Source organism: Tremella mesenterica, assembly GCF_000271645.1.
Source record: "Tremella mesenterica DSM 1558 unplaced genomic scaffold TREMEscaffold_21, whole genome shotgun sequence".
Lineage (NCBI taxonomy): Eukaryota > Fungi > Basidiomycota > Tremellomycetes > Tremellales > Tremellaceae > Tremella > Tremella mesenterica.
Window position 1 is genome coordinate 96,638 of NW_006711245.1, and position 25,439 is coordinate 122,076.

The 25,439-nt window shown below is 46.0% G+C and overlaps 7 protein-coding genes across 7 annotated transcripts; 2 read left to right on the forward strand and 5 right to left on the reverse strand.

The window, feature by feature from the left end:
- Positions 1-2,345: 2,345 nt before the first annotated feature.
- Positions 2,346-3,836, forward strand: TREMEDRAFT_36119 (uncharacterized protein; the record flags this gene model as incomplete). Its single annotated transcript, XM_007008383.1, has 3 exons — positions 2,346-2,564; positions 2,985-3,306; positions 3,682-3,836. 3 exons carry the CDS (start codon positions 2,346-2,348, stop codon positions 3,834-3,836), a joined length of 696 nt encoding a protein of 231 aa, XP_007008445.1.
- A 1,506-nt stretch (positions 3,837-5,342) lies between these two features.
- Positions 5,343-10,482, forward strand: TREMEDRAFT_70504 (uncharacterized protein; the record flags this gene model as incomplete). Its single annotated transcript, XM_007008410.1, has 20 exons — positions 5,343-5,372; positions 5,719-5,736; positions 6,145-6,240; positions 6,515-6,595; positions 6,636-6,698; positions 6,743-6,842; positions 7,013-7,295; positions 7,492-7,576; positions 7,613-7,693; positions 7,734-7,814; positions 7,858-7,920; positions 7,970-8,017; positions 8,060-8,122; positions 8,165-8,203; positions 8,271-8,310; positions 8,338-8,465; positions 8,781-8,782; positions 8,827-8,894; positions 9,466-9,846; positions 10,103-10,482. 20 exons carry the CDS (start codon positions 5,343-5,345, stop codon positions 10,480-10,482), a joined length of 2,130 nt encoding a protein of 709 aa, XP_007008472.1.
- Positions 10,483-11,025: 543 nt separating this feature from the next.
- TREMEDRAFT_66353 (uncharacterized protein) lies at positions 11,026-12,020 on the reverse strand (the record flags this gene model as incomplete). Its single annotated transcript, XM_007008411.1, has 2 exons — positions 11,026-11,882; positions 11,912-12,020. The coding sequence occupies 2 exons, from the start codon at positions 12,018-12,020 to the stop codon at positions 11,026-11,028; spliced, it is 966 nt and encodes a 321-aa protein (XP_007008473.1).
- Positions 12,021-13,579: 1,559 nt separating this feature from the next.
- TREMEDRAFT_66354 (uncharacterized protein) lies at positions 13,580-15,130 on the reverse strand (the record flags this gene model as incomplete). Its single annotated transcript, XM_007008412.1, has 1 exon — positions 13,580-15,130. One exon carries the CDS (start codon positions 15,128-15,130, stop codon positions 13,580-13,582), a length of 1,551 nt encoding a protein of 516 aa, XP_007008474.1.
- Positions 15,131-15,617: 487 nt separating this feature from the next.
- Positions 15,618-15,779, reverse strand: TREMEDRAFT_36090 (uncharacterized protein; the record flags this gene model as incomplete). The annotated part of the gene is made up of 1 exon (XM_007008382.1): positions 15,618-15,779. A coding segment is annotated over one exon (162 nt), but the record flags the coding sequence as incomplete, so codon positions are not given.
- A 558-nt stretch (positions 15,780-16,337) lies between these two features.
- On the reverse strand, positions 16,338-17,390 carry TREMEDRAFT_66355 (uncharacterized protein; the record flags this gene model as incomplete). Its single annotated transcript, XM_007008413.1, has 2 exons — positions 16,338-16,601; positions 16,701-17,390. The coding sequence occupies 2 exons, from the start codon at positions 17,388-17,390 to the stop codon at positions 16,338-16,340; spliced, it is 954 nt and encodes a 317-aa protein (XP_007008475.1).
- Positions 17,391-22,357: 4,967 nt separating this feature from the next.
- On the reverse strand, positions 22,358-23,205 carry TREMEDRAFT_66357 (uncharacterized protein; the record flags this gene model as incomplete). The annotated part of the gene is made up of 2 exons (XM_007008414.1): positions 22,358-23,049; positions 23,121-23,205. 2 exons carry the CDS (start codon positions 23,203-23,205, stop codon positions 22,358-22,360), a joined length of 777 nt encoding a protein of 258 aa, XP_007008476.1.
- Positions 23,206-25,439: the final 2,234 nt, after the last annotated feature.

Genomic DNA, 25,439 nt, shown 5'->3' on the forward strand with positions numbered 1-25,439 from the left:
AACGACACGAACGAGTCATCACGAACGAATGAGCCAAGTCCGAGAATCCATCAGCCAACCTGCTACCGTGTACGGAGGAAATACCTATCGACCCCGCTCTTCTCGCCATGGACAATCAGGAGGACCAGGATGTAGATTGGGAAGAAGACGAGGATGCTGAAGGAGAAGTGGATGATGGTTTATATGTTGAAGCTCTCACTGTCAGTTCATCCTCAAACTTCCATCCTCTCACTTTTGTCCCTCTTAACGTTGACTCTTGTCATCATTGATTCGAACACTGATAATCAGAACGGTCATAAATCTACACTTGTACCACCACCTCAAGCTTCACTCATATCATCTTTGACATCTAACGGTTCCCCCACACCTTCTAACGTTTCTCAAGGGAGACGCCCCCCTTCCTCCAGAGCTAAATCTTCCAACACACCAATCTCTCATAAAAATGTCCCTTCAAGACTTTCCAGAGATCAAACTTACAGTTCCACCGGTGAAATAGAATATGGAGAGATATACGATGATGAACAAACACCTATAAAACGATCAAATACTATACGAGCTAAAACTAAAATGGAGATGAATGGATCTTCCACGTTACAAGGGAAAGGAAAAGGAAAAGGTAAAACGTTAGAGGGTAAAGGGAAATTGAAAAAAGTACCAGCAGAACCTTGGTGTTCTTTTTGTGAAACTTTTCAAACTACAGAATTCTCAAAAACTAGAGGAAGGTTATTATCTTGTTTTCGATGTGGAAGATCAGGTCATACGAAATGTTTAAAGATGAAAAGACCTAGGATATTGAAGAAAGTTTTTCAATATGATTGGTGTTGTGTGGATTGTAAACCTTGTGAGGTTTGTCAGGAGAAGGGTGATGAGGTGAGTTTGACGTTTACACCTTTCGGGGTGAGAAGCGATATGATTCAGAGGTTATTGTACGGTAGGGGGGGTTGACAAAGACGAGTGTACGAGTGGACGAGAGTTAGGGCTGATGAAAAACAGGGAAAATTACTTTTCTGTGATGGTTGTGATAAAGGTTATCATTGTTACTGTCTTGATCCGTGAGCTTCATCCACTCTTCTCGGGTCAATCTTCCTCCTGCGTCTTCTTCCCTCTATATATCTTCTTCCCTCTCTGCAACTTTCCCCCCCATCCGCATCCTTCTCCCTGTCTCGTCTTTGCCTCATCTGTCTCATCTCCTCTCTGGGGAGAAGCTTCCCCAACAAGACCAGCCTTCTTGTGTACCACGGCTGATGCACCAGACCATTCCCAAATCCACCGGAAGGTAAGCAATGATACTTCTCCACTGGCCAGGTCTATCTTACCTCCTTACTCCACGTCGTTCCACTTCGTTCGTCACCCTCTTGTCACACCTGAGTGACATGCGAGCTCCACCTTGAACATCACACTATTTCAATCGTCTACAAGGTGCATCGCGACTGTGATTCGACGCCAACTACTGTCATAACTCGTAGAGCCAATGAGACACCGATGTTCTTGAACTAACCTCAGGTCGATGGTATTGCGATCCATGTCGTTCTTCCCCTTCGCCAGAACCATCTACTTCAATCCCACCTTCCACTTCACAATCCTCAAAACAACATGGCCACAAAGGAAAAGGCAAACTTCATCCTCCTCCAATCGAAACTCCTACCCCTCGTCGTGCAAGATATGACCCTCAAATCGCTTCTGACGGAGAAGGAGAAATTATTGATGAACCCTCATATAATGCTTCATCTCGACATCGTACAAAACAATCACAATCTCGTCCACCATCACAATCTCATTCTAATTCCAGATCTCATTCACAGCCTCAATCAAGATCTCATCCTCGATCTCAATCCCAATCCCAGTCCCAATCTCAATCGCAAACACAAACTCGTAATCGGAATCGTAAAGGAAAAGCCAAAATCGATACAGATTCATCAGAAGAAGAAGGACCTTCTTTATTCGTCAAATTCACCGTCCCTAGAAATCGAGATCGAAGATCAAGACAGGATCAACATTTTGCTTCTTCTGCTCCTGGTTCAAACGAAAAACGAGGTGTGACCGTAGAGATTGAAAGTGAAGAAGAAATTCCATATGGTGGTGTTATCACTGGAGAAGAAGCTGATCAAACGAACACTTCAATACTTTTAAAAGATAAAGAAGATTTCGATAAAACATTGAAATTAGCAGAATTAAAACTCGGTATCAATCCCTCACATTCACCATCTCATCCTCATTCTAACAATTCACCACTTCATCTTCCTAACATCACACATAATCGTTCAACATCCATAGAAAGTTCACCGGCACCTATCAATTCAAGATCATTAAGAAATCATCTTTTGACGAATCATCCTAAAACCAGAATGGAAGATGATGAAGATGGAGTATCTACACCTAGATTACCAATGAGCAATACTAGTTCACATAAAATCAAAAAGATTAGATTTGGAGAATTCGATATTGATACTTGGTATTCTGCTCCTTATCCTGAAGAATATCAGAATTCTCCAGAGGGAAGATTATGGTTATGTGAATTTTGTCTGAGGTATATGAAGAGTGGTTTTGTTGCGGGGCGTCATAAGGTTGGTTGAGCTTTTTTTTTTCTTCCTACACTGTTCACTTCAAACATCCGAATTTGTCTCTACTAGTATATGATCTCAATCGTCCAGATATTTAACCGCACCTTACCCCTCACTCCTACAAACACACCCTCTGTTTGATAGTTTGCTTATCCTTCCCCACTCCGTCTCCACCCCAAGTAGCTCTCCATCGGGATGACTTTGTTCATTTCGTCACCCCACCCATGCCTTCCCTTCTCCGCTTGATCCTCATCCCCCCTTCATCCCCATCCCCATCCCCATCCCCATCCCCACCTTCACTCGTGTAACTCTGATTACATTCCTCGGATTTTGAAATGGATGGATCAAGCTTCCTCAAATTTCGAAATGGATAGATCAACCTCCCTCAGATTTTGAAATGGATAGATGAAACTAACACAACAGATGAAATGCAAAACCCGTCACCCACCAGGAGACGAAATCTATCGAGATGGTAATTTATCAATCTTCGAAGTAGACGGTAGAAAAAACAAAATCTATTGTCAAAACTTATGTCTATTGGCGAAAATGTTTTTAGATCATAAAACTTTATATTACGACGTTGAACCTTTTTTATTCTACGTAGCTACTGAAGTCGATGAAATCGGAGCTAGGTTTTTAGGTTATTTCAGTAAAGAAAAGAGAAGTTTGGAGAATAACGTTAGTTGTATAATGACTTTACCTGTTAGACAGAGGAAAGGTTGGGGACAGATGTTGATTGATTTTAGTGAGTTTATCGGGTTTTTTCTCTTCTCTTCTCTTCTCTTCTCTTCTCTTCTCTTCTCTTCTCTTCTATTCTGTGCTATTCTACTCCATTCTAACTGTCCTACATGATATATCAGTTTTAACTTCTTCGTCTTTCATCGACTGAACATGTTGTATTGCTTTTATACTTCTTCTTCTGGCAGTATATCACCGAGATGAAATTTTGGTTATCCGTGGGAAATCGATAGATCACAGAGGTAGTCACCTCTTTTCCTCTCGGTCGGTTGAGATCTCGGTTGAGAGAACCGGTGACATTTTATCGAGTAGTCGACCCGACATATCTATCGCCTGAAAACGCATTCTAGTTCGTGTAGAAGAAAACGTCACTAACCCCAAGGTTATCTATTATCAAAGAAAGAAGGACGTGTGGGATCACCTGAAAAACCTTTAAGTGGATTAGGTCAAGTAGCTTATCAACGTTATTGGACATTGAAAGTATTTGAATATTTGAGTAATGTTTCTGAAAAGGATAATGTCACAATGGAAGGTTAGTGAGGATTCTCAACCATCACCTTGAGATACCCTTTTTGTTTTCCTTTCTTTCTTTGGGGTCGTTTTTATTTTTTTTCACTATTGCTGACTCGAATAGAAATATCTTCAGCAACAAGTATGACATTAGAAGATATTTATTCAATTCTTCAATCAGAATCAATGATCTCCATACCTCCACCTACCCCTATATCTCACTTCGACTCGAATCACAATTCAAACTCTCGTTCACGTAATCGACCCAGACCAAAAGGACGTAACAGACCTAATCTCTCACGTCGTAAAGTTTCCAATAACGAACAGAACGATAAACCCGTTTTACCACTTTCTGGAAGATATAAAATCACTTGGGATGAAGGATACGTTGATGCGGTTTTGAAGAAACATGATCAGAGAGGTTATGTTAGGTTGAAATTTGAGAAATTGAAATATCATCCTTTTTTGGTCACTAGGGTTGGTCCGGGTGTTGGTGGTGGTTCTTCGATGGCGATGACTTTGGGTTTGGGAGGTGGTTCTTCTTCCATGCCGATGACTTTGGGTTTGGGAGTTGTTTCTTCTTCCATGCCGATGACTTTGGGTTTGGGAGTTGTTTCTTCTTCTTCTACTTCTTTGCCGCTGGGTATAGGTATGGGGAATGGGGGAGATTCATCCTTTGGTGGTTTAATAACTCAAGAAAGTAATTCCACATCCGGTCAAACGGTTGAAGGGTCAATATCAATCGATGAACGGTCAAAAAGAAGTAAAGAGGGTGAATCTGGTTCGATCAATAATACTCTCAATGGATCATCTAAAAAGTCGGTAGGAGAAGAGAAGGGAGGAGATGGGGAGATGGATGAAGAAACGAGGATACGTAATGGACAAGATGAAGAAACGTTATCTCTAGTAGCGGCTTTATCAGGTTCACCAAGAGGTAGGAAAAGACCCGCAGAAGAAGATGTTTCTCCACTAGGTAGGAGGGTTAGAAGGAAAGGTTTGGAAGATGTACAAGGTGGTAGGAAATCTTTAGGATCTTCTCCTTTGAGATATGGGAAAGAGGAGGAAGGGGATGGGTCGGATGGGAGTGTGATGAGTTAGTTTTGAAGGGGTGATAGGATGCATGTTATCTCTTTCTATTTACTTTCTGTTTCTTCATCCGTGTTCATCTATTTATCTTCCACTTTATCTCCCTGGCTCTCCCTCACAAGGTGACCATTTGTACCAGCTACCAGCTACCAGAGCACACCCCCCAGGTGATTGATACTAGTATGGTACTCTACTCGTAGTGGATGAAGATTGTGGATGGTGCGTTGTTGGGTGAGACCGGTTATCAACTTTTACCGGGATTTTCTCGATTCTCCCCCCGATCTTACTGTCTCTTTCTTTCTTTCTTTCTTTCTACTTTCTACTTTACACTTTACATCTTTCTACCTATAAGTAGATCTCACACATATCACATACCCTGTACACAGTAGAGCTAGTGTAGTATATCTTAGATTACATAGAGCTATACATCACACACCTTCAGTAAAGATGGCTTTCCCTAGACCGAAACCTACTACCGTATGTCCTACCTTCTCTTCCTCTTCCAACACTTTGTTCTCTCTTCTCTTCTCTTCCCAATTTCCTCCAATAGATCTACCACTTGCCTCACAGTATCTACATACTCGAGGCTTCTCTTGGTGTTTATTGTGGTCTCTTGTATACCTTGAATTTGGTATTCTGTGGTATTCTTCTCACCATTTGTGTCGTCGGACGTTTCATGATCAGCGTAAAGAGATATCACTCCGATCTTCTCCCTTCCATCCTCACACCGATGGAGGAGATGTACTCATCATCGTAAATTCCACTTGGAGATTTGTATGATGAGTCGGGTGGGAAAGGAAATGGATTGAGGACTGACGAACAGGTTGAGACTTTGACTATGGTTCGTCAATCTTTCTTCCCTCTTTCACATTCTCCAACCTCTTTCTCTCTTTTCTTCATCTATTCTTCTTTCAAACTTCTCTCTCGACCTCTTATCTCTTCTCTAATTGAGTCGTTCAGACGCATAGTCAATATCCTCAAGACTTTAGAGCTCTAGGAATATCGATTGCTGGAAATACCAACTACCACTTCACCCACTCAGTTGGTTCACTTCAACTACCATGCTCAACCACACATGGGACGGATCGATCTCCCGAGATACTGTCTTTTCCATTCGGGCGATTCTCTCAAACTATCATAGCTGGAACACTCGTGTCTCGAATCGATCGCCTCGAGGATCCGAAGACTGAAGCACACAACGTTTCTTCAAGCTATATTGCTATGAGTTTGGTATAAAGTTGATCTTTAGGAACGTGCCCATCCACCTTTTAACGTTCGCAAGTTGAGCGTACTCATGCATGGTTCGGAAAAAGCTTTGGTGTTGAAAGAAAAGTTTATGGCCGAGGTGGGTTCTCCAACCTTATCTTTCTCTCTGTCTTCATAAGCTGCTCATCTCTTTCGTTCTGTATCAACTCGTCCCATACGTCGTCCGCGCCTTTGCAGCTCATGAGTCTTTTGTCGCTTGCTATCGGTGATCCGGTCGGCTTGTTTCTACATCAGTCAGGCATCGAGCGAATGAGTCACACAACGTTGGCATAATGTCTGTCTTGTCACCCCAAGCTCCATCTCTACGGTGGAGGTCTCGATTTTGGTCGGCCGAAACACTGCGCTAATCTCAGTTCGCTCGACATCCAGCATTCAAACTCAGTGACATTCACGATTTATCAAAAGATGAACTACGTGAACGGACCATGGAAAAGGTTTGTCAAAACCGATGTCCTATACGTCGCTCACTGGCAGTTCGCATCCATGGTCTACTTTGTCACCACGGAATCACTCGAAACATTCAGCCTACGAATGCAGGTGGGTGCACAGCTAAGCTTAGTAACGACAAGCTGACCTTGCAGCTGATTGGTATTGCCGATCCATCCTTTTGGACCAGGTTCGGAGTCAGTTATGGCCTGTTCTTGGGTGCTTTGCGTAGTGGAGCTACTCCAAATCAGCTGAGTATGTGAAATATCATTTTCCTCCCCTCTTGGTCTCACTTCCCAACCCATTACTCTCGGGTTTATTGCTGTATGTCCAGAGATACCCGATGGCAGCCCTAATCCCGCTGGAAGTGGTCTTTCCGCCCGACAGTCAGCGTCGACCACATGAATGACTATACTCACCTCTAGGCTACTGGATCGATCGCGGTGTCCTCGGTCTCAACGGCGTCATAGGATGCTTTGCCATGACCGAACTTGCCCACGGGTCCAATGTTGCCGGTCTGGAAACCACGGCCACATTTGATCACACCACGGACGAGTTTGTCATACATACACCACATCTGGGCGCTACCAAGTGGTGGATCGGAGGAGCCGCCAGTACTGCCACGCACGCAGCTGTATTCGCTCAGATGATTATTGATGGGAAGAAGCATGGGGTGAAGACGTTTGTCACTCAGTTGAGAGATCAGAAGTGAGTCGCAGATTTGGTCACACGATCGCATGTCACCCGCTCTTGATATCCCTCCATGTCCTACCGAGTCGGAAGCCATTGAGAGACATTCCGAGAGAGTAATCGAGAGATACTCCGGAAAACGATTGGTCCGTTCTCTGAACTCTGTTAGAATATAGAGACTCGATCAGGCAGGACGGCATCAACTGACTCACAGGACATTCACCCTCATGCCCGGAGTCACGATAGGAGACATTGGGAAGAAAATGGGTCGTGACGGTATTGACAATGGTTACATACAAGTAAGCTCATCTGGGTATACAGTAGCTTACCCTCAGTTTACATATGTTCGGGTTCCCCGTGCTCACATGCTCATGAAGCATACCCAGGTCTCAAGAGAGGGTGTTGTGACGGAACCGGCGAGTCGTGTCATGACTCCGATGCTCAACTGACACTCAGCCTCTCGCGCAACTCACCTACGGCGCGCTGCTCGGGGGAAGAACCTCGATGGTGGCGGATTCTAGTAACTCTGCGAAAAAGGTAGGTTTCCTCTCCAATCCAGCTGACATCCACTGATCTATAGGCACTAACAGTCGCTGTGAGATACGCCGCAGTCAGAAGACAGTTCAAGACGGGTAAAAGCGAGGTAAGCTACGTTTCAGGTAGGGAAAGGGATATCAGTTGACCAACTGCAGCTCGAGACTCAGATTCTCGATTATCCCATTCACCAACGTCGCTTGATGGTGAGTCGTGTCCCAAGCTCATGTCGGTGAACTCATGCGCAGCCGTTGGTCGCTCAAGCCATTGCCATAGGCTTTACTGCTCTCAAGCTACAAAAGATGTACGAGGTATGTATATTCTACTATGACACGATTGTCCTGACGCGATAGGACATGACAATCGCGTTAGACACGATGGACCCATCTGATGTGAGTCAAGCAAGACGAGTCAATATCGTACTGACAACAGCCCAATTTGACGGACATCTTGGACAAGCTCAAGGAAACTCACGCTACTTCGGCCGGTCTCAAGGTCAGTTGAATCGTCGTGACTGCGTCTGAAGCTGACTCTCGGGCGTTCTGCACATGGGCATGTCTTGACACGATTGACAAGAGCAGACAGTCTTGTGGTGGACATGGGTACTCTTCGTACTCTAACTTTCCACTGATGTATGCGGATTTTGCTGTCCAAGTGGGTTCATCTTTTCAAATCTCCGCCCTTCCCCTTGTTTATTCTTGTCCTTCCCGCTACCCCTCCTTATCTCTACTCTTTCTACTACCTACCCCTTCTCCATATCTTCTCCCTGCTCTTTCGTACTTCTGACTTTCCTTCTCTCTTGCTTTCATGGCAGGCGTCTCGACGGTCATTTATCATCGTCCTCTTCATTCCCCACCCACCTGCAACCTGAGGAAAGTTGCTTCCTGCTCGTTCCACTTCCAGACCTCCACTCCGTATGAGAGCTCCAGATACACAATTACGATGTCTGAGTAAAAGCTGACGGTACAGTGGTAAGCTTCCGAGACATGCTGGATTCTGGCGAGCTGACGTCGAGCACATGGGAGGGAGATAACACAATTTTGAGTTTACAAGCTGGACGTTCACTTGTTGGTGCTTGGGGTGGTGAGTGCGAAATTTGCCTTTTCTCGTCGTATCCCGTCGTATCCCGTCGTGTCTCGTCGTATCTCGTCGTATCTCGTCGTATCTCGTCGTATCTCGTCGTATCCCGTCATATCTCGTCGTATCCTGTCGTACTTCGTTGTATCTCGTCGTACTTGGTCGTATCCCGTCGTACTTGGTCGCATCTCGTCGTGTCTCGTCGTATCCCGTCGTATCTCGTCGTACTTGGTCGTACTTGGTCGTACTTGGTCGTACTTGGTCGTACTTGGTCGTACTTGGTCGTACTTGGTCGTACTTGGTCGTACTTGGTCGTACTTGGTCGTATCTCGTCGTATCTCGTCGTATCTCGTCGTATCCCGTCGTATCCCGTCGTATCCTGTCGTATCTTTTCGTACCCCTTCTCCCCATCACATTTCCATCTTGATTAGATGAGCTGTGGATGAACGGCCTTTGTCGATGGTGGTTCTCCCTGCTTAATCAATCAACGCACTCCCAATCCACATGTGACCTGGCTGAATACTGCCTTGCCCAAGCAGGATGAGTAGACCTTCTATCGGGTCCGTGCTCACTCCAGGCGCCATCAAAGGTAAACGTCTCGCCCCCGGTGTCGCCTATCTTTCCACGCCAAACGTCCTCAGCTTGAAATCCGACTCCTCCCTCTCTCTCTCTGATCTACAACGCGGCTGGTCATGCGTCGCCGCCAACGTTGTCAAAAAGGCAGCAGAGGAATATGTATCTCATCTCAAATCCGGCAAAACAAAAGACGAAGCGATGGAGCGTTGTTCTCAGAGTAGGTTCATCGCTGCCAAGATACATACTTATGGGTACATTTATAGTATGTTCCGTGAGGCCGTGGAGGAGATGGAATCGGGACCCGAGGCGGAAGCTTTGAGGACGGTTTGCAGGTTGTATGGACTGTGGATCACGGAAGAGCAGCAGGGGTATTTCTTGAAGTGTGAGTTTAGTTGAAGTCATTGTCGTCCCGGTCCTGCTCCCTGTCTCCACTTTCCTGATGCCCCATCTAAGTCAGAGCTCTTCTCTGGCAATCCCGCACGATCTTCACTATCCTTCCTCCTAGTTTTCTCTTCACCTTGCTGTTCTCTCTCTCTTCAATAATGCACGTCAGCTGTCCTTGTGACATACAATAGTCATCGCGATGGACTATCTCAGAGAATAAACTGCCCCCTGTTATTCGCTCTTGCTCATATCAGACGGATACTTTACTCCCAACCAAGTCGACGCCCTCACCTCCGCCGTGGACGAACTCTGCCTTCAAGTCCGATCGTTCGCCATCCCTCTCGTCGACGCTTTCGCCCTTTCAGACCACATCATCAATTCCCCCCTGGGTAAATGGGATGGATCAGTGTACGAATCGTATTTCGCTCAAGTCCAATCGTCCAATCCGTTACCTAAAGAACATCCTTACTTTGAAAGACTCATCAGACCGTTGTTGGAGAGGAAGAATGATACGTTTGAAGATCCAGGAGAGGAGATGGGTTTGGAAGAAGAGTTGAAGGAGATGGAAGAGGATAGGAAAGCGGCGGGTGATAGGGAAAGGGAAAAGGAGAGACATGTGAGGAGGGAGGATTAGTGTTGAGAGAGGGTTTTGTACAGTGTGTGTCTCTTTTTGTTTTTGCTCTGTTTGTCATGCATCCTTCCACTTCATTACTTTCTGGCTAACAAGGGAACTGTCACGGATATCTGCAACTGTCACGCACAGTATGGTGTGAGACCTGTGGAGCTGGGAGTGATGACATGCACCAACCCTGATTGTAAAACCAATAAATACTTTAGAGCTGTCAGTTCTTTATTCCACCTCTGTCTGAAGTACAAAGAATGTCCGAGCCCTAGTCAGTATCGTCTTCCAACAACTCTGAGTCATCTTTGCAGTAAGATGCGGTGGCCCTACCTTCCCCTGGCTACCTTGTGTCTCTGAAACTCTGCTCCCTTCTAACTGGCATGGGCATATTTTTATCCTGTGTGTACCTAAAAGTGGAACGATTTCTCAGTCAGAGTGATCCCTTGCCAATCTGGTCTTCATGTCAGCTTCAAGTGATCACACTGTCTGAAGAATGGTGCCTGCATACAGCAAGTATCTATATAAGAAAACTTCCTTGTACAGTACATACTGTGGTCAACCACCATACAGAGGACCATCAGGGATAATTTCATGATAAACTAGGTGAGTCCTACCAGGATTGTCCCTCCCATTCGCAAGCCAACACTTCACCACAAACACAGAATTCCCAGACTGATCTGTCTCTCTATTCATGCTGACACCGCCTCCATCAATGTTCCATGCGACCTGTCCATGAGTTGTCCGATAGGCCAGAGGAAGGAAAGGCTGTTCCAAAAACATGTTACTCAGCGCAGTGGATAACTTCTCTCGAAGGCTCTGATCAATCTCTTGAAAATCACGAAAATGCAAATGGGGTTGAGACCCGATTGACGCCCGACGTTCTCTCATCCAACCATCAGAGTGAGCGTCTATGAAATTGGAAAGCTGATCAATCGTGAAGTTTGATAAATCTTGAGCGCTGAACACAGGCTGACCAGTGTGAGTGGTTGGACGTCGGGCCAAGAGCTGGCTGACACCATGGTGAAGAGAGGGATAGAAACGCTGAGTGCTTGAACTTCCTGAGTGAGGTTGTGGATTTTGCAAAATCACTCCAGATGGAGCAAAATTTTGGTGGGAGCTTGACAGCGTCGGAGCTTGACGCCTCTGTGATGAGGGCACCGATCCAAATGGAATAGAGCTTGGTACATGACTTCCCATCAACATTGCATTTTCTCCTACCCTGTTCCATCCCTCCATGTGACCAGCTGGTATTGGGTGGAAGGAATTGTTGGTCGGTCCAGTTGGTGCATGGTGCCAGGGACCTTCCTGTATTGCCGTAAATGTGTTTGGCCCATAGTGGTGAGTATCAGATCTATTGGACGTATGATAATGATCTGGAACCATAAAAGGATCTCCTCCAATTATCGAAGTTGCTACCAGTGTAGCAGGTGGGACAACAGACTGGACAGCGGCGGGGGCAGCTCCCCTGAACAGAAGAGGTCCAGGGAGGCCACGGGGACGAGGGTGAGGGGTGGAGCGACCCCCGTAAGAGCCACTGTGATTGTTTGCATCTTGTGTATAGGGTGGAGGGTTCATTATTGCAAATCTTGGGTGCTGATATTGAGACAAAGTGGAAAAAGACGTATGCGGGTGAATTTAGGAAATGGAGAAAAGGGGTAGGGAAAGCCATGTATTTATGTATGTGTCTACCTCTCAGGGTAGTGTGAGAAAAACTCGGGGTTATAACACTATCCGAGTTGAAAGTTTTAGTCCTCTAGAAAGACTAAGGAGAAAGGCAGTGGGGGAAACGGAGAGAGTCGGACCAATATGTGTGGAACAAGGGTGCGTGATAGAGGTCAGGAAGAAACACAGCCCCGGTTGTCTATTTGTATCGCCGGAGACCCTTGAGCCCGATGGGGAGGTGGGAAGGTGAGAAGGTGGGGAAGTGGGGACGTGGAGACGTCGAAAGTGGAGTCGACAATACCAACAGGTGTCGAGAAAGTGAGTGTTCCGTGCGTGTATCATTCTTCGGCCCGTCGTAGGATGTTGCTTTCTCTCTGAAACTTCAGAGAGGGGAGAGAGTGAGAGGTGTCAATCGAAACGACTCTAGAGCCTTCAGAGACAAGACCTTGCTACTGACTGGGTTAGACAATCTTTGTAGCTCAGACAGAAGAAGATACATTCTTCAAAGAAGTAACTGATAGCTTTGAATGATGTATCTGCTGACTATGCTCAGGATATCCTTGACCATCACTCCATGATCCTTGATCGCCTGAAACCAAGGTGGCAGTCATGTTCATGACAGTGTCCCAGTCAGTACTTGCAAGTATAACATGATGTGCTTCCACTAGGGGAGTTGATATCGACCGTTTTACAGGACACTTCATGATCAACAACTTGCTGTAAGATCATGACAAGAAGAGTCTCAGGCTGCGGATGTCATCTCTTGACCAGGCTGAGTTGTTTTGTTGGATGTGATGATGTTTGCAAGATGAAACAATACTCCGCACCATGTTGTACTATGCACAGGACAATCACAACTACTACGAGGAGGCGAAGTCAAAGGAAGTAAGCAGGATTCAGAAGTCAGGCAAAAGTGTTGAAGTCAATTGGAGGTGAAGGAAGAAGACAACCTTCCTCTTCTTCAAAGACAACCTTCATTGCAAATAAACAATCAAAGTAGAAATAATGATTCTCTTTTATTTTCTCATGTGGAGGCTCAGTTTGATTCACGGTTCAGTAGGGTAAGCCATCGTATCAGACATGTGACCACATGGGGTTGATGAAAATGATGGGACAATGTTGATATGGTGGAGTGCCGTGGCACTCAATGTAGTTGATGTATCCGTGAAATATGTCAATTCAGATAATTGAAAGCGTATCATCTACTACCAGCCTTTCAAAGACTCAATAAGACCAAGGAGCCTTTCAGTGATCAATCAGCCTACATTTGTTTAAAACAGGACCCAACCATTACTGTTAGATTTGATCAAGATAATAACAAATACTAACATTCATTTTTACATGCCACTGTCTACAAAACTGTACTGATGAGTATATCAGACTGAATCACAATGTGTTCTCTGCCATCTTTCATGTCAAGTACCACCCAATTGTGTGTCCTGGTTTCTTATCTTGTGATAATGATGGACCTGTCATTGAGACGGAGATGTAAGCTATACTGCGGGACGATAGGTTGCCTATACTCATTAATTTCTTTCACCTCTAAGAAACATGATGCCTTGCGAATCTCCCAGTCCATTATTCCGTACTTGTCGGTCTGAGACCATGGGTGCATGGGTTTCATATTGGTGAAGAAAAATGTCAGCATTACAGATGCGTTAGTATCGATCCATTTGATCATGTCGCGGTCAGTCCGGTAAACGGAATTCAACCTTTGAATGCGGTTACTATCTTCAGGTCGGGTAAACGAAAGGTGATGTTTCCTCTGTGCTTCAATGGAAGCAACGAAAAGCTGTGTTACAACTTTTAACAAGACCTCGCCATTGAAGTCATAGGACATGGAGTGACCTGGGAAGGGTTTGGTCCCCCCGCGCACGATTATCGAACTGAGCGGATTGCTCCTACTGTTACCATATCTTACCACCCACGGATCTTCGGTTCTTGTAGTAACCATGAACCGCTGGAATCCATTGTAAGGTGAATGATATTCGAAAACGGGCAACTCTGAAGGCCGGGTTCTGTAAGCCGACGACTGTCGTGAGCGGGAACTATCCGGTCCAGAGTTGGACCTGGCACGTCCTCTTAAACCCTCGTCAGGAGCAACAGCGGTCTGTGGATTAGCCCGGGAGGAGCCAGTGCTCCTCCTCCTCCCACCATTAGAGGGTGTATGAAGGCGTGGAAAGAGTGCTGTCCCTGGGACTGCAGGATATTGTGGAGAAATTTCATGAACTGCATTGTGGCTTGGCGTGTCCCTTATGATGTCATTGATTGAGCCCAGTTCAAGTGGAGTTGTCCAATTGAGTGAACATACTACCTCAAAGAAAGCATCAGTCACATGTCCTTGTGTATTGAATTCTCTTCTCCTTAGGACATTAGTGGAGGCTGTTTCAAACTGCCAGCACGCGTGTCCGGAGGCAGTCGTACCCCACAGGCTTCCGTGGCTGCCTGGACTCTCTTTGAAGATCGCACCCAAAGCTGTGTCTATCCCATCATGAACTTGGAGTCTGAGAAGTGTCAGATCCAGATGATGCTCAATGATACCTCGTGACAGCTCCTCAATCCTTTGCTTGCCCCATGACTCTACCTGAGTTAGAATTGAAAGTGATGCCTGTGCATATAGGAATTTGGCCACGTCACCCCCATAAATGATAGGTCCAGGGTGAAACGTTCCATTGACTACAGTGTCAGGCATTTTGCCGGCAACAATGTTAAGCCATGCTGGAACTTGGAGTGATGGATCCCGGTAAGAGGTAGATGTGCTGACCAAAGATGGAGTTGTGGGGTTGTTAGCGTTGTGGAAAGTCCGATCTTGACATAGGGTGAATTCTGTGTTTCGTGGCGGATAAACGCTTGCAACAGCAACAGAAGGGTAAACGGTGAATGGCATGATGGAAAGATGTTCGGTGCTGTTTCTAGTAGTTGCGGTAACATAATACAGTTTACCCTGGTTGCTGCGGACGCGGTTTACTCCACTACTATGAGGGTATGGGTATGACATATTCAACCGAAGTAGCGATGTGTAAGTGAGGATATCATTGATCACAAATGGCTCTTATATCCTCCAAGTATAAGAAGACCCGAGTTGCCCACAAACTCTCGAACAAAAGATTCGATGATTCTTCCCACGCTTTCGAGGCGATGATCCTTCCCGCGATCACAAGACGATGATTTCTTCCCACGAGCTTGAGGCGCTGCTTCCTTCTCACAATCTCAAGGCGATGATCGCTTCCACGTTTCTGAAAAATGACACAAATTGTGTCATTATATGATAGTGAGCTTGATAGTCGCCGTGAGCACTAGTAAAATGGGGTAGCACTCTCCTTCTGTCAATGCATATGACTGCCACAGACGGGTTTAGGCGTTCAGGGTTGACGGGAGCATAGCCATGGAGACCGTGAACGTAGTCAGCAGATACATTATTCAAAGGTTCTATACTCTATTATCAAACCGAATGACATGGTCGGCACGGCCCGGATTATCAAAATTCATTGCCAGGGACTCTGGAGCCCGATGGGAGGGTGGGAAGGTGGGAAGGTGGGAAGGTGGGAAGGTGGGAAGGTGGGAAGGTGGGAAGGTGGGAAGGTGGGAAGGTGGGAAGGTGGGAAGGTGGGAAGGTGGGAAGGTGGGAAGGTGGGAAAGTGAGAAGGTGAGAAGGTGAGAAGGTGAGAAGATGAGAAGGTGAGAGAAACTTAGAACGTGGAGACGTAAAGACGTCGAACGTGGAGTCGACAATACCAACACATGTCAAGGAAGTGAGTGTTCCATGTGTCTCATTCTTTGGCCCGTCGTAGGATGTTGCTTTCTATCCAAGACTTTGGAGAGGGGTGAGTGAGGGGTGTCTATCATGACGGCTTCATATCCTCCGGAGACAAGGCCTTTGTCAAGCCCAAACTGAAAGTCAAAGGATCTGCGTCGATGGCAATAAAGCTACTTGTAGGGACTTGAAGTAGTTGCGAGATGATATGAGGATTGAAGCAAGTAGTTCAAGGAGTAAATGTCAAGTTTGGCAAATGTATATGAGAACTTGTATGTTGAGACAGACAAGATACATTTGTCAAAGTTGATCTAAGCTATGCACTACTTTATGTACAGTCGCTGTCAAAAGTCTCCGTACAATCCGCGCGCATCGATCATCGGTTACTCACCACTTCTTCTATAGACATTTAGATGCATTTTGGCTAGTTCAATCATGTCTACAGCCCATCTTAGTACTTGATAGCGTACCCCTTAGCATGCTTGACAGCCTCAACCCTCCTTGGCATGCTAGCCACCACCTTGTTGACAATATCCATGTCTATAGCTTCCCACTCCGCCACACAATGTTCAAACAACTGCTCCACGTTTGTCGCTCTTGGAAGGCGCTTGCTAACCTTGTACTTCACCATTGACCAGAGATTCTCGATAGGATTAACATCCGGAGATGAGGGAGGGTGGATAAGTGAATGGAGACCAAGTGTATCACGCTTTTGCTGACTGTGTTTTGCTTTGTGGCATGGAGCGTTGTCTTCAACTACTAGGACCTGGAGAGAATCAGCGGAATTTTGTCTTGTCTCTTGTCATGAACTCACCATTCGGTCAATCTCTGCAGACAATATCTCTTCATACTCCTTCAGCTTTGGTAAGACAATCTCGGAATAGCGAGCGGCATTGAGTCCTCCAGGAGGAAGAAGAATGAGAGGGAATTTATGATTATGTGCCATAGCACCCCCTACCATGATAGACTTCCTCCCAGATCGAAATGTTGGTTGAAGATGTTTCAAATCAAACGCCTGTCCACCTCCTCGAGTTGTATAAGCACGCCTTGCAAGTCCCAACTCCAAAGACATCTCATCTGTGAAGATAACTCGGCTCCAATCCTGTCCTACATTATCCTTTGCCCAATTGATCCGCTTTTTGATTGCTTGTGGGCGTAAGAAAGGGGTACGGCGCATGACTCGGCGGTGGAGACCATGTCTGGCTGCAATGCGGCGGATGGTGGGTTCACTGAGGTTGTATGTGGAGGCAATAGAGCCGAAGGGAACTTGGGGATGATGGGTGATATCACGGATAATTCGACGAGTAGTTCTTTCCATCTTGGAAGGGCGTCCTGGGCGTGGGCGATCGTAGGCAGTGTCGTATTGTTTGTATCTTTCGACTGTATATTGGACGGTAGATCGAGGCCAGCCTAGCTTGCGAGCAATCTGACCAAGTGTGAGGCCAGCTTTGTGAAAACCAATGACAGTACCACGTTTGGAAGGGGTTCGAGGGATAGTGACCATGGTGAGGAAGATGGGTGGAGAGGAAACCCTCTAGTACCCTTCTTATGCACTTTCATGCTTCCAAATCTTGCATACACCTCCACCTCGGTCATGACTATCATTATTCAGCAATGCATGCATCAGCACGTAGCATAGGGGTCATAGGAACGGGGGATGTGACAGGGGTCGAGGACGAAACCGGGTGGTTGAGGTGTCTCCGATGATCGGTGTACGGAAACTTTTGACAGCGACTGTACAAGGAATGAGAGTCTAATGTAGATAAGGGTGGCTGGTAGTGTTTAACGGTGGCGGTGTCACGGCCATCGAATAACCTCTCTCTAACGGACCGATGGTCGACAAAATTCGGCTAACTTGACACTTCAGAGTCAATGTCTCACCCAAACAGAAGGGCGCAGACGTCGAAAGGAGTGTAACTATGGCGTACTTCAACATAGTTACTCAAACTAGGGTTTTCACTGATGGCGATGTATCTCGATTTGAATGTAGCTATCTCTATCAATCTTTCACTACTGACAACAATCAAGGATCGCTGAAGAACCCCAGCGATCTTCTCAGCTAATACTATCCACTCCTCCTAGATGTTCATCCAACCCTCTCGCGCTTAGACATACTTCAACGCACTTTGTCCAACTTCCCCGAGTCCCCGGCGATCCTTTTCCCCCTTTGACTAACTCCGCCTAACATTGCCGCACTTCTGCTCCCATTGTCCTTAATACACCTAACTCTGTCTAACTTCGCCGTACTTCTGTTCCTGTTACGACCTGGCTAACCAGCACCAGGCCATACATTGGCCATGCATGTGACATTGTAAGCCACTGCGCTCAAAGGCACAATATCACAATCAGCCCTATGATTGTGATCTGGTTATAACCCGATGTCATGACTGAGGTTGCAAGGTCGTGACAGCTCCCGTTGTCCCTAGTCCACCTAACTCCGCCTACCTTCGCCGCACTTTGCCGTCCCTATGTGTAACGGTACTGGAAACACGATGACTAGGTCGCAGGTTGGGTCGAACTCGATGGAAGTCTCGTAGAAATCTATGTGTCTCTGGTGCTATGTGATGGATCGTGTCTCCTCTGCAATTGATGTAGCCAAAGAATGATATTGAAGAATCAGCAAAGTTGGTACTTTGCTGATTGTGCTATATACTGTCTACAGGTATCCGTGTCTTACTCCTGTCCTACTGCAAGCGTCTATGTACATACTCGGACAGGTGAAAAACCACTTTTGAGCAAACCCAGTGGGGAAATCTCAAAAAGGGAAAACCCGTCCCTACCTAATGCAGCACTGCCTCCAACTCCCGCTTTCCTCCATCCTAATCCGTCGAACTCATTAGAGTTGTCTCGATTCGTTGTTACCCCGTAACACTATGCTCCAGATGCCCGTACACCTTATTGTCACGCTGTACTTCACCATAGTTGGTCTCAGATGTCCTCAGTTACGTGTAGAGTGAGGTTGAGGTGTGATAGGGGTTTGATGGTCAACGGAGGGTTGTTGCTGGTGGGCTAATTGGGGTGTCACGACATAGTTCTTGACAGGCGGGTAATGGAGGTGACTAGATATTCCCCGAACTAGCAAATTCAACGCACGTGGTCATGTCAGTAACATACCCTCACACAGCTTCTGACATTCTGTTACAAAAGGGTGTTATTGTTTGAATCAATGCTTGTTGGTGAGGAGCCTATGACCCTTCAAAGTGTCACAGGAGAAGGTCACAAAGTGGCACAGATCTTTGATTGGTCACACTAACCCCTGTGATACTTTGAAGTGTCACAGCTTTTGCAGGTCACATAACAGATACATCATATATGAAAGTCTGCCCACATGGTTGTGGTTTACAATCTTTGAGTTCAATACTCTGTCTACTGATATGGAGAAGCTGCTGGCACTTCATAGGCAATCTTGAAGGTCATGGTGTGAACATTCACAGGTTTATTATGTCTCAAGCGGTTCTCAATTTCCTTATCCCCATAGTCATGATTCAAGTCGATCTTGCACTCAGAAATTGGGCCCGCATCTAGTGCTGACCCATCGATCTCACAAAATCGCATTCCAAATTTCCAGTGTGAGATATCCCATCCACCGCGTCCATTGGAAACGTGAGGAGGAGGTTTGGTTTGGTCAAGCATTGTATAGACCACATTACTGATCTGCGTGGAAACTGCAGTTTTTTCAGGATCACAGGTACCTATAGACAGGTTCCTCAAGAGTTGTACGCCGAAGTTGTACTCCACCTACCCGTTCTCGTCTCCGCTTCACTAATTCCGCTACGGCATCGTCTGTTCTCCTTTCCTACCTTATCGCTATTTCCTCGCCTTGCAATACTTTTCCTTCATCTCCGTGTCCCTCATCTATCTCCGTCTTCCTCTGCTATTCCACCCCATATTACCTCCCATCTTTACTCCGTAGATTATGGTATCACTCCGCTCCCTTTTTAGTATATAGAAACAGCCCTTTTTCATTGATGTCTTGTTGAATGTATTTTCTCGTCATTGAGCAAAACGTTTCCCACTTGATCTCATTGACTTATAATCTCTTCAATCCACTTCATCACTAGACTATAAACTACATCACTAGGTCTGTTCAATGCGAGGCCCTATAGCCATAGCTCATAAACGCAGACTATTTCCAACGTCTGGTCCTGACAAGTTTGCACACCGACTTGCCTGAGGCAACACATACCTCGATGGGGTTCTTCATTGTCTGACTCTCTCAACTTCATCATCCATGCAGTTCACTCTGCTTAGATAACATGCCATGTCGTTCGTTGGATAGAGATTTAGTCAAAATATCGTCGAGGTTCTCCTCTGTTGGTATATGCGCAAGTATGATATCTCCGTTCTCCACTTTGTCGCGAATGAAATGACAGTGGATGTCAATGTGTTTGGATCTATCATGTAGAACGGGATTCTTGGAGAGCAGGATAGCTGCTTGATTGTCGTTTAGGATAGTAATTCCAGATGAATGAATGTAGCCAAGATCTTTAGCTAGCTGTCGAAGCCAAATGGCCTGTCGAGCTGCATCAGAGGATGCCATGTATTCGGCTTCAGCGGTTGAGAGTGCTGTTGTCGTTTGTCGGTGAGATTTGCAAGCAACGGGTCCACCATATGCAAGAAAGATATATCCTGTTGTTGACCTGCGAGTGTTGAGACATCCGCCCCAGTCTGCGTCCGCATATCCTTGAATATGTGGCTTCCCTTCAACTCGATCATATGTAAGACAGTTGGTTGTGGTTCCGCGGAGATATCGCATAACATGTCGAGCAGCTGCGACATGCTGAGGACTCCATTTGCTGGTCTTTCAAGCCAGTATGGAAGTTGCAGAAGCAATGTCCGGTCGGGAAATGGTTGCCGCATATAACAAGGATCCCACCATTGCGGGATAAGGCTGACTGCTTGCTTCTTTAAATTCGTTGTCGGTTGCTTCAATGGATTGATAACCGGATGGAAATGGACTTTGAGCAGGATTACAATCTGCCATGCCAAATCGGTCCAGCAAAGCATTCACATAATGTTCTTGCGACAAGAACAGCTTCTTAGCTTTTTGATCACGATAGATATTGATTCCCAGGAAGTAAGAAACCGGTCCATTGTCCTTGATTTCAAATTTGGAGTTGAGTTCATGTTTGAACCTGTTCACCTCGAATTGAGAGGATCCAGCAACGAGCTGATCATCGACATGAAGTGAAATCATGAGTAGCGAGTTGTCTTTTTGTCATATATAAATGCAGGAGTCTGCAGATGAGGACAGAAACCCCTGGGAGTGTAACCACTTGTCAAGTTTTTGGTTGAAGCAACGTGGAGATTGCTTCAGTCCATACAATGACTTCAGTAGTCTGATTATCTGACCTGGTGGTACGCTACTACCTTCAGGAGGTTCGAGATATATTGTCTTTTCAAGATCCCCATTGAGAAAAGCTGCCACGATATCTACTGGGTCACACTCGAGATCCAGGTAGTTGACTACGGCAAGAAACGATTGGACTGAGTCTTTATGTACCACTCCAGCGTATAGCTCATTATAATTGGTCCCTGGCTGTTGTGCATACCCTTTGGCAACCCACCGAGCCTTGTATCCAGCGGGTAAACCTGTATCTCCATCGATGTTGCAGGTATACACCCATTGGGCTTTGAGAATGCGGCCTTGCGCTTCTGACGGATTGACCTCCTTCCATACCCCATACTTTCTCATCTTCCTCAGTTCATCATCCATTGCTTCTTTCCATTGGTGCCAGTCGAGTGATTGCTGAGCTTGAGAATAAGACTGTGGAGCAAGGATGGAGGAGAAAGCTGATGCAGTGTGTCATGAATCACACCATCACGTGTTCCTTGTTGCGCAAAACAAGTTCAACCTCCACTTTTGTGCTTTGATATTTCACGTCTGCTCTCATGCCTATCAGGCATAAACTCCAAGTATCATTCTAGTATGTCGGTGCTTAGCTCCCATGCCTGCAAGACATAAGTCCCCAGTAATTCTCTAGTCTCTAGTTCCTCTGTTCTAATGCCTGCTAAGGCATAATCTCTCAGTCTTCGGTTCTCGCAGCACTTCTATGTTCTGCATAGTTACTCATCGACCACCTTCGACAAAGTCGAGCGACTTCCGGCGCATCCCGTAGGATGTCATAGTAGGACGTAGGTAAACACAGATATGGCATCGTAGGATATCAGTGGTTATCGGTGGGATGCAAGGCAATGCATGCAGGACAGTGCAGGACGGTTCAGAGCGCTCGTATTCCGCAGGTCTGCACGAGCCTCTTGGAAAAGGCTGATTTGTCTATATAAACCCTATCTTGAATTTTGTAGTCTTCTTTAGTTCTTGATCAAAAGTCATTTCCATTGCCACCCTTTTGGAGTCCAATCCATTCCATTCCAGTCCAGTCCAGTCCAGTTCCCTCTAGTCTTGTCAGACAAGCCAGAGACATCCCTTGGGTCACAGTCCCATTCCTTGTTGGACTCAGTCTTGTTATCTTAAGTATATTCCTTGTCACTCCTAGTCCATGTCCCCATGTCCTTTGTCCTCTGTCCCAGGGTGGGCAGTATCCTTGACACGGTGATTGAGTCAAGATCAGCATTTGACGGAAGTGCAAGTGATTCCTCAAGACTCCAAGGGATGTGTTCAGCGTCATGACCAGCTTGTCTTTGTGAGCGTCGAGGCCCAGTGTTTTCTATTTGGCTAGAAGAAACAGGTAATGGGGGAGATGGTGCAGGAGAGCGGTCAAAGCGAGGATCTTGTCCAATTGCCCAACCTCGCCAGTTTTGTTCATTTTGATAACTCCCCCTATCCCTCACTACTTCATCCGCCCCATTCTCTTCATCTGTGATACCTCGTGGACTGTTTTTGTTTTGTTCAGTTGAGGGAGTGTTAGTAGAAATTGGTGTAGCGATATATATGGGAGACGATGGTGGAGAGACTGAAGACAATGTGGGCGCAAGGGGACCAATGTGTGACGGTTTGGGGAATCTTAGATCTTGAGTTATGATGATAGTGTGCTTTGAGATATCCCAGACTCGATAATTGCTTGTATTGGTTTCATAACCCATGAGAAGACCTGGAAGATACCGAGGCTTAAGTTTGTCACGTTCAGCATGAGCTCGGTAGAAGAGGGGAGCAGCGAAGGGTTGAAGTTGGTTGTAATCTACTTCCTGAGAACTCCATAAAACTTCAGGAATAGTTGCATCAGATCTTGGACAACGATTTCAGATGTAGACGGCATAGGGAGCAGCCTCTGACCACAATTGACTTTCAACGCCACTATCCACCAAAAGAGTTCGTACCAAGTCCAGGATTGAGAGGTGGGCCCGTTCAACTCGTCCATTTTTGGCATGTGCTCCTGCCGGAACAAATTAATGATTGATTCCTTTTGATTGTGTGTAAGAGTGGAAAGCTGCTGCTTTGAATTCACCACCCTGATCTTTCCGGAACGCTTTCACTCGTTTCCCCAACTGATTCTCAACAAGATCTACATAGTGACGGACAGCAGATAGAGTGCTGTCTTTTGAACGAAGGAACACAATTTGAAGGTGTTGAGAGAAGTCATTGTAAATGGTGAGGAAGGTTCGGAATCCATCATGAGACGTGGATCGTGTAGGACCAAATAGATCAAGATGTAGTGCACCCAGCACTTCTTTTGCCCGAATAGTAGAAGGTGGAGAGGGCAAGGTCTTTCCTTTACCCTGAATGCATGCGGAGCAGGAGAAATCACTACTTCTCATATCCTTCCATTGTTCTACCTTTCCGAGGCGTCCGGTTTGACCTAACTTGATAACGGCTTGGATGCCAAGATGTCCGAGGCGTCTATGCCACTCTTGAAGGAGGTTCTGGGTTTTGTCAGATACTGTGGTGTGCAGAGAGAGAAGAGGCGTTGTCATAACCCTCGAATATCTGTAAATACCACGTGCATATCATCCACTCAAGTCCAGTCAACTTTACTCAAATCGTCTCAACTTGTTCTATCGTACGACATGTGGATCACCATTCAACCTTAATCACCCTCCCATCACTGAGTCAACCTGACTCAACATTGTATATGTTAGGGACACAGCCGAAGACGTTCACCTCCGGAGGTGCACGGTTCAAAATACCCCCTTTGGACCCAGCGGGAGAACGTTCAGCTCTGGAGCTGCATGACTGATTTAACCGTGCACCCTGGGAGACCAATGGAGTCTAGTGAAGTCTGCTTACTACATGACTAGAATCCAGATTATCACACAAAATATGGGTCAAACATCCTCTGCTGATGATGGGATGATGACATATAAAACGGAACTCATGCACAACGACTATGTATGAAGCTACGTGTATCAGACCAATTCAATTCTAAGTTCCTCCTAAAATTTCCAGGAATTTATAACTAGAGTGTAAGTAGTATATCGAGGAAAACCGTAGAGGCCTCCGTAGTGTGAGGATTGTGTAGTTATGATACACCATGAAGATCCAGGTCGTTGGGGATTTGAGATGTTGGATGGGATATGATATTTCTCCCAAGGTGCACGGTTGACCCTGGTGTTCCCCTCCGGAGTGGTACATCTCCAGCTGGGAATGATGCCACCCGTGCAACTCCGGAGCTGTCCGTCTCCGGCTGTGTCCCTAACATATACATCAATCTCGTCATCTGTCATCATCTATCGTCATCTATCGTCATCTGTTGTCATCTCAAGCTCCGGCCGACATGTACCAGGTTCCGAGCCCTCGGTTCCGCTCAGACCGGACGAACTGATACGTGAGGGTACCTCGGGAGCAATATTAGCCGGATGGCCGGTCGGCATCTATTTCTGTATATGAACCTGTCCCAATCAACGAACAACAGAATCATCAATGATCGATATTTAGCCATCAATTCCTTAATTACTGATTAGTGCCTTAATTAGCCATCAATTACGGGTACCTCAATTAGTGATCAATCACGGGTACCTTGATTAGCGATCAATTGCGGGTACCTTAATTAGTGATCACGCCACTGACGTCATAGAAGAGTATGTACGTCCGTCAACGGTAGTATGACCCCCTCGATTACCAAATAACTGGTTCGCCGGATCAATCACAGGATCAATCACAGGATCAATCACCGGATCAACCACCGGGTCAACCACAGAATCAACCAGTCAACCGGTCATCAGGATAGCCTTGTGAAAACACGTGTTTGAACATGGAAAACACGCTACTGATCAATACACACCCGCTACTGATGGAGAAGTGTACGCCACTGATGAAGAGTACACACTAGTGATGAGGAGTACGCACTGATGGTCAGAGGTTTCATCTCTTTCAACAGTGCGAACGACTCAACTGAGAGAACCAGAAGGAAAACCACTCTACTAAGCATATTTAGCCTCTATTTGAACCTCTCGAACCTCTACCGAACCCGCAGGACTGAACCAGGTATTTTTGAGTCAAAATCTGCATAATGTGGGTGCCTAAGAAACACCCTCTGAACCCCCTGAAAGATCAGAGCTCATCCAGGTAGCATAGGAGAGTTTCAGGTATTAAAGGATCACATTTCATGGATCCTTTATTTGTGTTTCTTTTCATGAATTCAACCTTTGATGAAGA